Source organism: Diabrotica undecimpunctata, chromosome 2, assembly GCF_040954645.1.
Source record: "Diabrotica undecimpunctata isolate CICGRU chromosome 2, icDiaUnde3, whole genome shotgun sequence".
NCBI classification, from domain to species: Eukaryota; Metazoa; Arthropoda; class Insecta; order Coleoptera; family Chrysomelidae; genus Diabrotica; species Diabrotica undecimpunctata.
This window is the reverse complement of record NC_092804.1, coordinates 82,221,379-82,236,400: the sequence shown is the minus strand read 5'-3', so window position 1 is coordinate 82,236,400 and position 15,022 is coordinate 82,221,379. Positions and strand designations below refer to the sequence as shown.

General features: G+C 31.6%; 1 protein-coding gene across 2 annotated transcripts in view; it reads right to left on the bottom strand.

Moving 5' to 3' along the window:
• The window catches only part of LOC140434695 (uncharacterized), a 647,172-nt gene that overhangs the window by 15,338 nt on the left and 616,812 nt on the right, over positions 1–15,022 (bottom strand). For both annotated transcript variants that reach the window (XM_072523141.1, XM_072523142.1), the window contains exons 7-10: positions 12,603–12,745; positions 12,396–12,494; positions 8,464–8,589; positions 6,879–7,133 (exon numbers count right to left, since the gene is read on the bottom strand). In XM_072523141.1, the coding sequence (XP_072379242.1) occupies positions 6,879–7,133; positions 8,464–8,589; positions 12,396–12,494; positions 12,603–12,745 (623 nt within the window). The remainder of the gene's footprint in view (positions 1–6,878; positions 7,134–8,463; positions 8,590–12,395; positions 12,495–12,602; positions 12,746–15,022) is intronic.

The following is a 15,022-nucleotide window of genomic DNA, read 5'->3' as shown; positions in this document are numbered from 1 at the left end:
TGAATAACATTTAAGTACATTAAAAGCTAATATTAATGCACTGAGCTAATTGTAATAAGCTATAATTGGTTTCAAATGAGTGTAGAGTAATAAATCATGAAGTGTCATAAAATTTGCCTGAATTTCGGTGTCGTCATGGGCGTAGGCAAATGGACGGATGTCAACTTCGTCGTCAAAAATTGATGTACCTCAAAATATCATATTTTGGATATTTTGTGATAACCAATTTTATTTAATTTTTCGATTAACTTATTCTTCAAACTCGTATTCCATTATATGGTCATTAAAGCTAATTACATTTTTATTTATAAAAACAAATTCACTTCCTTACTGAACGAATAAAAGCATTAGAAGAAACTGATAAGGGTATGACGCACCTCCTAATATTACTAAGAACTAAAATAAATCAACATGAAGACTAATAACGCGTAATGAGGTTTTACTTACACTTTCATTATAATCCCTCTTTTATTTTATCATTATCATTCGACATTCGACATTCGAGTTAGTAATTGTTACTACACCAATTAAACGTACAGTAATATTGTGATATAGAAATAGTAAAAAAGTTATAAAATGGCGACATTTACTCCAAAGAAAAGAGGTGTAAAAAATTCTCCGCTATCTGTTAGTGAAAAAGTTATAATTTTAAATGTATATTATGATTGCATAAAACACGATCACCCTAGTTTGTCTGTGCAAGAAAGTGTTGAGCGATGTGCCCGAATGACTGGAATTGGACAGTCCACGATTTTTAAATTATTGCGAGAAAGAAAGATATCAGGCCAGTTAAGTCCATGCAAGAGAAAATCAGGAAGACCAATAAAAATCTTAGGTGAAGACACCAAACGTGACATTCGAAGAAAAGTTCATTCGTTTTATTTTAAAAAGGAAATACCCACCCTTGACAAAATACTAATGGAGATAAGCCAAGATATCGATATTCCTTTGATATCCAGAAAACTTTTATGGAAAACTTTAAAAAGTATGAATTTTTCCTGGGAAAAGCACAATCGAAAGGCACTATTACTGGAAAGTGATGAAATCATTTGCTGGAGACGAAAATATTTGAGAACTATAAAACAGTACCGCAGAGAGCACAAGAAAATTTTTTATCTTGATGAGACGTGGATAAACGAAGGTTATATAGTCCAAAAAATGTGGCAAGATAAAAATGTAACAAGTGCTCGCCAAGCTTTCATAGAAGGCCTTTCGACGGGTATTAAAGTGCCTTCGGGAAAAGGGAAGAGGCTTATAATTGCTCACATTGGAAGCGAAGAAGGATTTTTAAAAGAAGGTTTGTTAAGCTTTGAGTCGTGTCGGACGGGAGATTATCATGAGGACATGAATTCGGATGTCTTCGAAGACTACTTCGGGGAAATGTTAAAATTTCTTCCAGCTGATTCGGTCGTGGTTATGGATAATGCAAGCTACCATTCAAGGCGCATAGAGAAGGTACCAACTTAAGCTTGGAGAAAGCAAGAAATTATTAACTGGCTGTCAAATAAAGGTATTCAGTTTGAGACGAATTCAATAAAGAAGGAACTACTAGCCGTAGTAAAACAACATAAATATCGCTTCATAAAATATGCCGTAGAAGATGTAGCAGAAAAGTATAAAGTAACTGTGCTACGCCTACCGCCATATCATTGCGAATTAAATCCCATAGAACTTATATGGGCACAAGTTAAAGGATATGTTACAAGGCACAATACCACATTTAAAATGAAAGATGTCAAGGTATTGTTTGATCAAGCCATTATGGAAATCACATCAGAAAACTGGCAAAAAGCAATCCAGCATGTTTTAAAAGAGGAAGATAAAATGTGGGAACTGGACAACTTGGTCGATCAGGTGGTTGACCCTATAATTATAACACCAGGGGATGATGACAGTTCTTCGGATGAAGACTATAGTGATGTAGAATTGTAATAACGTATCCAGTAAAGTTTTTGTAGTTTTTGTGAATAAATTGATTTAAACTCCCCACAAGTGTTTCAATATGTAAAGTTCATTCGTGTGTGTTTGTGAGTATTTCCCGATTTCGGTTCGTATATATTTTATTGTTACATTTTATATTTTTTTAATAACACTGTTCTGCTGTATTACATTTTTATTTCCTTTAATATGATTTTTAAGAATGCATATTATTTTGTCAATTAACCCACTAGCGCGCCTCTGGCTCAGTGTTTATCTGTCGATAACAATGGACTAATCCCTTAAAACAGGGTGATACCTACCTGCTCTTTATGAAACGACAGAATTTTGCAATGCGGACGGAATTTATTGACGGATTATTGACGGATTACCCTGTAGCGCTTTTGAATACTTCATGAGATTTTATTACTCTACACTCATTAGAAATAGATTATAGCAGTATAAATTCTGAGAACGGGTTAAGGCAATAATCCGCAGAATTACGCTAGCACATCATGGCATAATAAAAATTCCGATGAATTTTCTAATCGGTGCTGCCCAAATAATAGTTAAAACAGTTGTAAATATTCTATATGACGAGGACAATTTAAAGGATGATAAAATATTCAACAGCAACTGTTAAATACTCTATAATATGTACCATAGATTATAAACTAAGAGTTTGTATTTGGTATTTGTTTAAAAACATTGTGAAAACTATATTTAGCAGATCTATACACAAAATTGAAGATCTCACTAAAGGGTTCTGAAGCTTTACCAATCCCCAAATTTTTTTATTAAAAAGGTTTCGGTATCATTAGAAGTCAGTATGTACTATAGATAAACATTAAGAAAACCAACTGCATGATTACCTCTAAGCAACATACAGTAGGAAGGCTAGATATCAAGGGAAAACAAGTAGAAAGAGTTAATAACCACAAATATGTGGGAACCTGGGTAAATGAACACAATGACCAAGGTAGAGAAATAAGGACACGCATTGAAATTGCAAGACAAGCATTTATAAAAATGAAAATAATGTTTGTTAATCGAGACCTTCCTCTGGAGCTGAGGATAAGAGCCTTAAGATACTACGTGTTCTCGACTTTGTTGTATGGAATGGAAAGTAGGACACTAAAAGTGGATAATATAAAGAAGTTGGAATCATTTGAGATGAGGTACTATAGAAGGATTTTGAAAATACAGTAAAACCTCGATATAACGGACCTTTATTTAAGTACTTCGGATATAACGGACAAAAAATCCGGTCAAATGTAAAAAAATAAAATCCTACTGTTAATATTTATTATACATACTTAGCCACTCCCATACCACTGTATTTTATAAATATTTTGTAAACATTTTCAATAAAATTTAGCATAAGGTGATGGATACATTTCTAATATGTAGTAATATGTATATATTTTTTTGTGAAAAATAAATAAATAAATAAAGCATTTGCAAGAGAGACATACTATTTTAGCATAAACATAATATAATGTATTTATAACACGAGATAAAAATTTACACATTTGTAGGCAAGAGACAGAAAGTGAGAACATCACATTTTATTAGGGGATTCCCTGATATAACAACGCGTATTTTTCTATGATTATACGGCTGTTTACCACGCTGGCCACTCACCACTCTACAGCATTTCTAGTTTATTCGTTGTAAATGAACACATAATTAGTGTACACCAGTAAATAAGTTAAAATTTTCGCAGTCCTACCCTTTAAATATGGACAAATGGAAAAGAATCAATATAACAGAATATACAAAAGTTGGAGTCTGGAACGTCTGTGTCTTATATATGTGATCAATATGGCATAAAAAAGCAAACATAAATATGTTTCGGACATAAAAAACAAAAGCAGAATAAATTAATTTGCATTAATGTGTGATGTAGGAGAGAAGAGCAACCTCGAAAACGAATGAAATTGGCTCGTGAAACTTCACTGGAAGAAGCAATCTTAAAATGGTAGGGTCAACAACGTTCTAGTAGGGTCCCAATCCAAGCAGTCGAATTGAAATCTGCTGCAATTAAATTAGCAAATCATATGGACATACCATTCAGAGCAAGTAGTGGATGGCTCTAGCGCTTTCGCAAAAGGCACATCATCATGAATAAAAGAATTTAGGGCGAAGCTTCAAGTGCGCCAAAAGAAGAAATATAACCTTTTAGGCAAAAATTAATAGAACATATAAGTAACAAAATGCTATTAGAATCTCAGATTTACAACGCTGACGAAACTGGTTTGTTATGGCTGCTTTGGGCTAACGCCGATGGATCGCATATATTGACTCCTGTAATGGTTGGCACATTCCGCAAACCTAGAGTTTTAAAAGATATAGTGCATCATCTGCCCGTTTTAAATTATAGATCTAAGAAGGCATGGTCCACCTCAGGTATTTTCGCAAATTTGTTTTTCAAAGAATTTGTATCTTCAGTGAGAAAATTTCAAGAGAATAAATTGGGAATACCGCCAGAAGAGGTTAAATTGCTTTTAGACCACGCTCCCGCTCATCCCTCTGAAAATATTCTACGTTCAGAAGATGACAACTTTGACTGTTTGTTTTTGTCAAAAAATACAACATCGCTTATTCAACCCATGGATTGGGAAATAAATTTGGAAAGCAAACGAATATTACGCAGAAAGTTTTTAAACAAAATAATGGTTGTATTGGCAGAATCTACAAGAGAGCAGCGTACCTTGCAAAACTTAAGGTCTTATAATTTAAAATCAACAATTTTTTATTTTGCTGCATCATGAGATGAGGTTAAAGAGCAAACAATGGTTGGAAGAATTTGTTTGATGGTCAAGATGTAGACGTAGATTTAAAAGGGTTTCTGTAGGAGTTGACCATAAACATAAAGCAAACATCGAAAGTGCAAACGAAACTTGATTTCTTTTTCAAAACAGGATTACCGACAACAATATCAACGCAACGTCACTTCACGACTAATGTCCGAAGACAATTAAATAGATTTTTGTTTGTTCTTTTTATTTTTTGTTTTTAATATATCTAAATAGAGTGTACATACATATTAAAAAAAAAGTTTTTTGATTTATTTTACACATATTTTTATATAACGGACTTTCGGCTTTAACGGACACCCCCTTACCCCAAGTAGTCCATTATGTCGAGGTTTTACTGTACCATGGACCCAACGAGTTACAAATGCAAGTGTTAAGAAGGCTACAAAAGGATTGCGAGGCCATAAAGCACATCAAAAGAAGAAAGCTGGAATATTTAGGCCACATTACCAGATGTGCGAAATATGAGATATTAAGGCTCATAATGCAAGATAAAATCAAGGGTAAAAGATCCATAGGAAGACGAAAAATTTACTGGCTAAGAAACCTAAGAGAGTGGTATAGTTGCAGCTCAGTAGATCTTTTCAGAGCAGCCACCAATAAGGTACGGATAGCTGTGATGATAGCCAACCTCCGATAGGAGAAGGAACTACAAGAAGACGAAGAAGATAAAAGCTTTCTGGAAAAAAACAATTTTAATTTTACAATAACTGTACGTAAAACTTCTTGCAATTTTTATAGCTGAATACATGTGGTATTGTCCCTATTGTCACGCAAAATTAAAAATGTTTGTGCATTTTTAGAAACATTATTAAGAATTTCTAAAGAATCGACTTTTGAAACCATTTTTGCAATAATTAAGCAACAAATTAACAAAACTAACTTTATAAACTTTTATTTTAAAGGATTTTCTATGCGTTTTTCAGCAAAATTGTGTCACTTTTCCATATAATTTATCGGTCTTTATCATTAGTATTTAAAATAAAAAAAGCGATCTTACATTGTTTATATATTGGTTATAAGTAAAAATATGGTTATTACATACCATTATCACCAAATTTATCAAGAGCAGTTGTTAGATACATGTATCAAAGAGTGTCACGAAAAAGGCTTTTTATTTGCTAATTTATTTATCAGAGCTTATATATAGCAGGTCTGCAGAATAGTTAATAAAAGATAATAATACAAGTTACGCTTTCCAGGAACGATAGAAAAAATCGGGTCTAAAATAGACTAATAAATAAAAATAATTAATAATAAAAAACCTGAAAAAAGTGCAAGTGTCGCCATGAAAAAGTTTAAGTATAAGGGGGAAATACAGTTGAGCAGATGGGTTGGTATGACTGGATAACAAGGATATAGCTATAGAAAACATGTTCGGATACTGGAAAAATTATCATTTTTTACTTGAGACACGGGTTGCAATATATTATGTAGAAGTTCTTCCGATTATTGTCTGCTATATTCATAAAAACAATCAATATTTATATTATCAAATAATGGAAAAAGTTTAGATGGTACAAAATTTCATATGTCTTACATTTTATTTAAAAATATGTTGTGATGTTCGAGTTTTTCTCAGATATTCTCAGAGATATATCTCTGAATTCAGACATCGTCTGAGGGTCAGCAGAAACCCCTAGTTTAAGTCTTACGTTGCCATGTAGGTTATCTGAGAAATACTCAAACATCAACACATATTTTTAAATAAAATGTAAATTTTACATATATTACATATAATATTTACATAATTTTACATCTCACTATACATGACATATTAAATTTTGTAGGTTTTACCCAGGTATTTAGTGGCTTAACTCATGTGCGCCGAGTAACAAAACATTGATGATGGGCTTTTTAGTCCAAAAACGTTCTGTGATATAATCTGTAAGGGATTTTAGATAAACTTTTATAATTAAAAAAGTTTGTATATCATCTAATTTTAAATCAAATTAAGATATTTGGCATTATTTCCCTCTCAGTTTGTCTCCTCACACCTCATAGCTATTCAAATTCTTGTAAAACAATAAAACGGAAAACAGCTTCAGGTTCATCGAATAAACTTAAGGACAAACGATGCGTGATGCAGAATTTGGAACATATAAAGAAGAAACACAAAAATATATATACCTATATGCTTACCATTACTAGTAAAATTAAATGCCCAGTTGCCATTTATACCAGGAATAATGTGCCTATGACAACTTTCAGATACTCCAGACATTCTCAAAACAGGCGGTCCTATTGTTTTTCCTAGATTTCCTTCTATAATTCCAGAGTTTATTTGATCCTGTTTGTACATAAAGCAATACTTTGACTCTGATAGTTTTTTCGTTACTGGCGTAGTTATAACGTAGGATATACCATTTTCTTCCCAGCTTCCATGGCAAGTGTAAACTGAAAAGAGGATCAATTTTGTAAAACAGAAAAAAATGTATATTCTGCATAAAAGTAATCTCGAATAAATACACACACACACATAATATAGATACATATTCCTATATATATATATATATATATATATATATATATATATATATATATATATATATATAATATATAATTAAGGTAGAAAGTATCGGCATAGCTCGCAACAAAAGAAAAAAAAAATATAATAAAATTTGTGTATAAGATGAAAGCCAACCGTATATACGTATTTCTGACTATTGGACGTCTTCTGGACTACGGTGCAGGCAAGTTAGTTAACTGGAGAAAGGATCACTACAAGAACAATGCGACCAATCCACGGAGGAAGCTAAGCTACCTGAGGAAAGGAATGTCAAACGTTTACAACGTTTCAAATAACAAGAAAAAGGTTAATGCGAGTTAATAGTAAAATCAGTAGTAAGTTGTTGCTCTGGAAACCTCAGAGTCTTCTAACATTATTGCCACAAATTGGTCGCATTGCTCCTGTAGTGATCCTTTCCCAAGTTAACATGCTCCTTTTCTAACTTGGATGCACCGTAATGAAGACGAACCAATAATCAGAAAAACGGATATATGGTTGCCTTCCATCTTATACACATATTTTGTTATATTTTTTTCCTTGTTACGAGCTCAGGTGCTGTAATTGTTGGTTGTCTTCTAGCAGTTAATATTACAAATCGGTCTTCAGCTGCAGTTGTAGTGTGCTCATGTCGTGGATAATATTCTGCTGGACTTCCAGTGTCATAAAAACGCTGCCGCAATCGACTTATAACACTTTCGGAGACTCCCATGCGCTCAGCTACATTAGTTTGCCGCGTACAACCTGGAAGACCTATTCATCTGATCCAAAGTTAAATGACGTCGTTCCATGACAAAAAAACCATATATTCAATGCACTTACTAAACAAGATCTTTATAGCACGAACAAAATAGAAACTACCAGAATATTTACTGCAGTATAAAAACTATAGTTTTTGCGTCTCCTGTTAAAAACTTTGTCTTAATCGTTATCACTATTGCTGTTTTGTTTTACTAACAGAAATCTACAGGATGAGCAACTGTACAAATTCAATTAAAATTAAGCCACATGAATTTATCTTTATTAATTTTATTATAAAATATCCCTAGATTTTTCCGATGTATCTATCTATCTATATATATATATATATATATATATATATATATATATATATATATATATATATATATATATATATATATATATATATATATATATATATATATGTATGTATGTATCGGTGTAAGATTAGAATTATAGATAATATACGTAAAAACTTACAGCTTGCTTCTTGGGAACAAGTTGACTTAAACTCCATCTCGTGAGAACCACTGCAACCAACTGACAATGTTTCAAAATCATCGGAAATACAATTTGGTTCTTGATGTTCAGCTACGTTTTTGTTTTCTGAAAATATAAAGCGAACTACAATAAAACAGAGAGTAATTGTAATATTAAAACTTTAATATCGTTTATTTTTTAATTGTTGTGTTTCATTAGATTAACAAAAAATAACTTCTTATATGATAAGATAAAAACTTCTGACGATGTTATGGGTGTACGAAATTTTTCCACACCTTAAAATTTTTTTCAAATTAATCAAATAATAATGAACGATATAAGATCTTCAGTAGAATCTACTAAAAATGAAAGAGATTAGTATCGAAAAATTGTAAAGCTAAACCTTTTTTCCCCACAAGGATAAGTAATTTACTGAATTATTACAAATTAAATTAAAAAAACATAACTTAGGTTATTTTATCTCTTCATATTGCTATTGATAATCCTGTTTTCTTTTTGCTTGTTCTTCGTCTCCACATGTCATAGTCACCACATCTTAAACCTAGTCATGTAAGACCACTAAACTCGCTCTACACATTTAAATCCCTGCTATTTATAACTTTAGTTGTTACGGTAGGAGTGTGTTTAATCGGTATTATTCAACATTTTATATTGAAATTAAGATTTATTAACACCACAGCCATAACAATTATGATTAAAAAATTAAAAATGTGCCGTATTCGCACTTATATATACCTACGGAAAACACTGCGTCACTAAATGTTTTTATTGTAGTATGTATTAAAACTGGTAAGATAAAAAACAAGATACATTGCTTGTAAAAAAAATCATTTACAATCTACACCAATGCTAAGGCGATACTCGGCGCATACCGGTTTATGGCAATGTTCACACTTATTTCGAACCTTTCCGTTCTTTTTTCAAGGCAGTTTCTTGTTCTTCTTCGCAATTCAGGACATGTAAATGCAACAATCAATAATGATATTTACTTTTATTTATTTTATTAATATTAGGAATTACAAATAATATTTGTAATTCCTAATTTCTCTTGAAAGGCGTGCACTGGTCATTTTTTCTTTCAGGTAATCTTCTACAAGGCAATAGGATGGCTCTTTCAGGAAATCGTACCGTTTCTGTAATTTCGTTTTGCACTTACATTTGTACATCGCATTAAAATTGAATCCAGCAGTATTAATTATAGCATATAAAATTTGAAGTGGCCTCCTTCGAGTTTTCCTCGAGACTGTCGCCTTTTGTTTCATTGTACAACAAAATTATTTCAGGCTTCTTTTTTTTTTCGTCAATGTTTGCTGATGTATGCATAGTAGACGATAATATAATAGTCTCGTTTTTCTTACGCACGTAAGAAATTAATGTGTTGTTTTCGTCAAAAACAAACATAGATGAATCAATATGTTTTCCGTTTGTTTCCATTAATTTCTTTGGAATATCAGATTTATTTTTTCTCATTGTTCCTACTTCCAAATATACACATTTTCGAGGTATAAAAAATTAATATGTAACAAAAGGTAAAAGAAATAATAAATTAGACTTACTTACAATCAATTTAATTTTACTATCAGACGACCGGTTTCGCTTTCTACAATATGCAAAGCATCTTCAGGTCACGATACAAAGTTAAATTAATGTTGAAAATAATAAACCCATATTAGGGTGTTGTCTAATAAAGGTAAAACAAAGATAGGTGATATAAAAATTATCATTGATAATTACAAGCTGATATAATTGCACACCCACACAATTTGTACATCTATTCTTATTCATTGTCTCACAACTGTCACCTTCCAAAACAAAATTAAAATCTCAATAAATAACACACATTTCATAAATATATCTCCAGAATAAATATAAATAACTTTAAAGAACTTAATGGTATAGAACATTACTTTCATCAAACAAACAATTACATTTACCTATCTCTACTTCATTGGATAAAATCTGTCTCCTCAAGAACTTCCCCGTTTACTGTTAAACAATTACAATAGTTAACTTGAGTTCTCCAATCAACAATACAAGATAGTTTGAACCATGTTCTTTCAACCATCAATTAATAGAGTACCGGCAACCGGCATGTAAGTAATGTTTTATTTATTTGTTTATTTATTATTTCATTACAGTTTAATAGACTATTTTACCAATTTGTGGGTCTTACCTTGTCTGCTTAAACATTTTATTCGTTTTTAAAAACCACAGACATGTAATATTGGCATAATTACTGTAATTTATATAATTTATATCACCTATCTTTGTTTTACCTTTATTAGACAACACCCTAATATGGGTTTATTATTTTCAGCATTAATTTAACTTTGTATCGTGACCTGAAGATGCTTTGCATATTGTAGAAAGCGAAACCGGTCGTCTGATAGTTAAATTAAATTGATTGTGAGTAAGTCTAATTTATTATTTCTTTTACCTTTTGAAATGGACTCACACAAGCAACACATTCATGATTTTAATATGTAACAATTATTTTTGAAGTTGTGAAGTGCTTAAATTGAAGTTTAAACATTAAGTTTCAAGATTATGAAGAGCAATCAGAGTTGATTTTAAATTGGACCCTTGTTTTTAATTGTTAATTATGCGCGCCTATTCGATGTTTTAGGGCGCGCCGCACTATGGTGCATCTCTGTCGCACTTATATATATTATACTTACACTAAAAAATCTTAACAATATTGACATTAATTATAAAATTTTGTAATCTAATATTAACATAGGTAGTTGATTTTGAAATTGTTACAAAATTTTAATACATATCAATATTTGTTGAGAATTTTTCGCATAAGTACGTATAATATGTAAGTGCGAAAGAGACGCACCATATAGTCCGGCAACCTCAAAAATAATAATTTACATATGAGTTTTCAAGCCTCAAACATACGTATTTTTGCATTTTTCAGATATTAAATCGCATAAAACTTCAAAACTGTCAACTTAAGAGAAAAATGACAAGAAACCTTTTTTGTTTAAAATGACACAAAAATTTCTAAAACAAGGTTTTTCGGGTCAAAAAAAGGTAATTTTTGGAATTTGTTTAAAGAAATTGTTTAAACAATTTCTGCCCAAAATTTTCGCCCGGCATCCTTCAAATTTGTTTTGGGGACATTTTTAAACAAGAATCAGTAAAGAAAACGAATCAGAAACATTTTTTCGACAACATGGACTATTAGCTGTGCTAAAACAGTTTAGGAGCGTTGTGTGTTTCTAGTGTTAAGCGCATCTTTCGTCCTGTCTTCTGATTAAGTATCCTAGGTATCTCCATTTTAAAATTTTTATGCGGTTGCAATTTTACAGAGCAATTGCGTATTTAAAGGATCTTTTCCGAAATTGAAATATTTCTAAGAATTGGACATATATGTTATGTGTGTTATGTCATATACTTTTTAAACAATAATAATGGCACAACACTCATAGCAAATAATGAAATTACAGGAACAATAAATATTTAGTGAACTAAGACAGGTCTTAGTAAATTGTTATTTAGTTCGGTATGGATAAAATCAAAGATGATGTTTCGTCTCTTAACATGATATACAAGCTTCATAACAACTTGGTAGTCATAGTTTGATACATCGATTAAGCAACAATAATCATTTAAATAAAAAAGAATTTGCAAAGAGAAGTTTGTCCGGTATGAAGCTTTAATGATAAATTAAGAAATTGGCAATATATGCAAAGTAAATGATATATGTAGTTCGTTGCTAAGAATATAATATTTTTCTGGTCTTCCAAAAGGTGAACCGATAGCTGGTACTCGGTATCACAAGACATAAGTCTAATTATACATAAGTCTACTAAATAAACGAGAAGAACATTTTTGTGACATATTTTTATAATTTGTTATCGATCACATCGTTCACACTTTTTGGCTTAAAAGCTTCTTTTTACCTGGTTCCTGTCGTCTCTTTCTTTTTTCTGCTTGTGTGGATACACTGGCTATGGTATATCGTCCCAGATGAGGGCATTTCTTGGCGTGCAAATTAGTAGCTAAAAAAAAAAACAAAAATGAGCATTCTTTTTCGCTAATAACCTTGCATGGTTGATGCGAATAATTACAAATAATAAAATATTCTTGATAGACACAAGATAACTTACTTATTAATGTGGTGTAGGGACTCGAACTTGGATCAAAATTCGAACAAGCTTCATCTGGATTTTCAACGTAGGTCTCTGTCTGTTGTAGCTCAATTACATTGGAATCTCTTTTATAGAATACCATGCAGACATACCCACTGTCACTAAAATCATAAAATTGTATTAAAGTTAAGAAATAAATAGGAAAAGTTACAAAAATAATCGATTCATTTCATAAAAAAGATGTCTATAAAGGAGATCTTAAAACTATCGTCCAACTTGTCTTCTATATAACCAGCAAACAGATGTCTACCGCTGCAACAAAGTTTACCAAAGCCGATGCGTCAACTAGTAACTACCTGAGCTATCTACCGTAGGGTGTTTTCGGCGGTTGACAATCAGCGATCACTGAGCACACAAGAATAAGAGTAGGAGTAGACTACTTAAAATGAATATTATGAATATTGTTGTGATGCTATTTTCCTATGGCATCTTAATGCAATTACTATGTTTATTGGGAATAAGCCACAATTTAAGTTTAAAATAAGTTTATTTTTGACGATTCTCAAAATACAAAACATTAATAAATTATACATATTTTGTTTTTTGTTACTTGGTGAAAAATCCTTCTTATAATATAATTTTATCTGACTCATTCGTATTAAAAATTCAGGCATACATTACACATTTTAAAGTAGAGGACTCGAAAATGATATTGCCAATATTGATGAGTTGCGTTTCTGGGACGACTTTATTGTAAGATACTTCATTCGATTACATGAAATCAACTTTAACTAGAGAATACTCGCCAAATTATATGCTATGATTTTTTCAAGATATTTCTAAAGATTTTTCTCAATATGCTAAGATGCCTCAACTCAGCAGATGTAGGTAGCGACCATAGTCTAGTATTATGTAAAATAAGAATCATCCTGAAATACTTCCCCTTCAAGAGAGCAACGCCTACACAAACAAAAATCCAAGTGGAAGGACTAAATACGGAATCCACGGAATACTTATACAGGAAAAGAATATCAGAGAAGATCGCTGGGAATGAAATATTAGAAAACGATAACATTGAGGAAAGGTGGGAAAAACTCAAAAATAACATAATTAATGCAGCAACAGAATCACTTGGAGAAAGTAAAGTAACGAACACTAACATATCAAAAAAGAAAACACCATGGTGCACAGAGGAAGTGAAGACAAAATCTGAAGAAAAGAAGGAAGCCTTTTTACAATACAGAACACAACAAACACAACAGGCAGACAACCACTATAAACGAATCAGAAATGAAACGAATACTTTAGATAGACAATTAAAAAGGAAACACTGGCAGAGCTTCTCAAAACAGATAGAACATGACTTCTACGGAACACAAAAAGAAATATGGAGAATGATCAGAGGACAAAGAAAAGAGATGAACGAACTAATAAAAACGAAACACATTCAGAAGGAAAATGGGTAGACTACTTTCGATCCCTATTTGCTAAAACTGACGATAATGAACCACCAACACCAGAGGTGACGACGAAATAAATATTGAGGAGGAAGAGGCAAAGGAAGCATTAAGGAAATTAAAAAATAGAAAGTTACCAGGAGAGTACAGAATACCGAACAAACTACTAAAGTATGGAGGATCTGACCAAACAAATATTAAAACTAATCCAAAAAATAATAGAACAAAACAGAATTCTTCAAGAATGGAAATCAAGCATCCTAATACCTCTCTTCAAAAAGGGAGACAAATCGGACCCGAAAAATTACAGAGGAATTTATTAAACACAACACTAAAGTAACAACCAAAGTGAAAACAAATAAACTTAATAAAATTATAACACTAGCAGAACAACAACAAGGTGTTAGGTCGGGAAGATCATGCACCGACGCTATATTTATAATAAGCCTAGTGCAAGAGAAATCATTAGAATACAACAAACCGGCATATCTATGTTTGGTGGACCTTAAGAAAGCATTTGACCGGGTCAAATTAAAAGAAGTTATCCACTTACTGTACGCAAGAGAGATACCTCTAGGAATAATCAAAACGATCAAAAATATCTACCAAAACAACACAATAAAAGTAAAAGTAGAAGAACTAACCGATCCTATTGAATCTGGCGATAGGATAAGACAGGGAGATTCCCTGAGTCCACTATTGTTCAATCTGATTATGGATGAAATAATCAAAAAAGTAAAAACTAAAAAAGGATACCAAATGGGAGAAAAACAACTTAAAATAATCTGCTATGCAGTCGACCCAATACTACTCTTTCAAAATGTAGATGATTTACAACGTATGCTGCACCAATTTAATATAACCGCCAGAAAATTTAACATGTTAATTTACCCAAAAAATATAAAATGCATGGTTACAACAGCAAATTTACTAAGATGTAAATTGGAGCTGGAATGTCATAATAGCACAAGTGATAAAAAA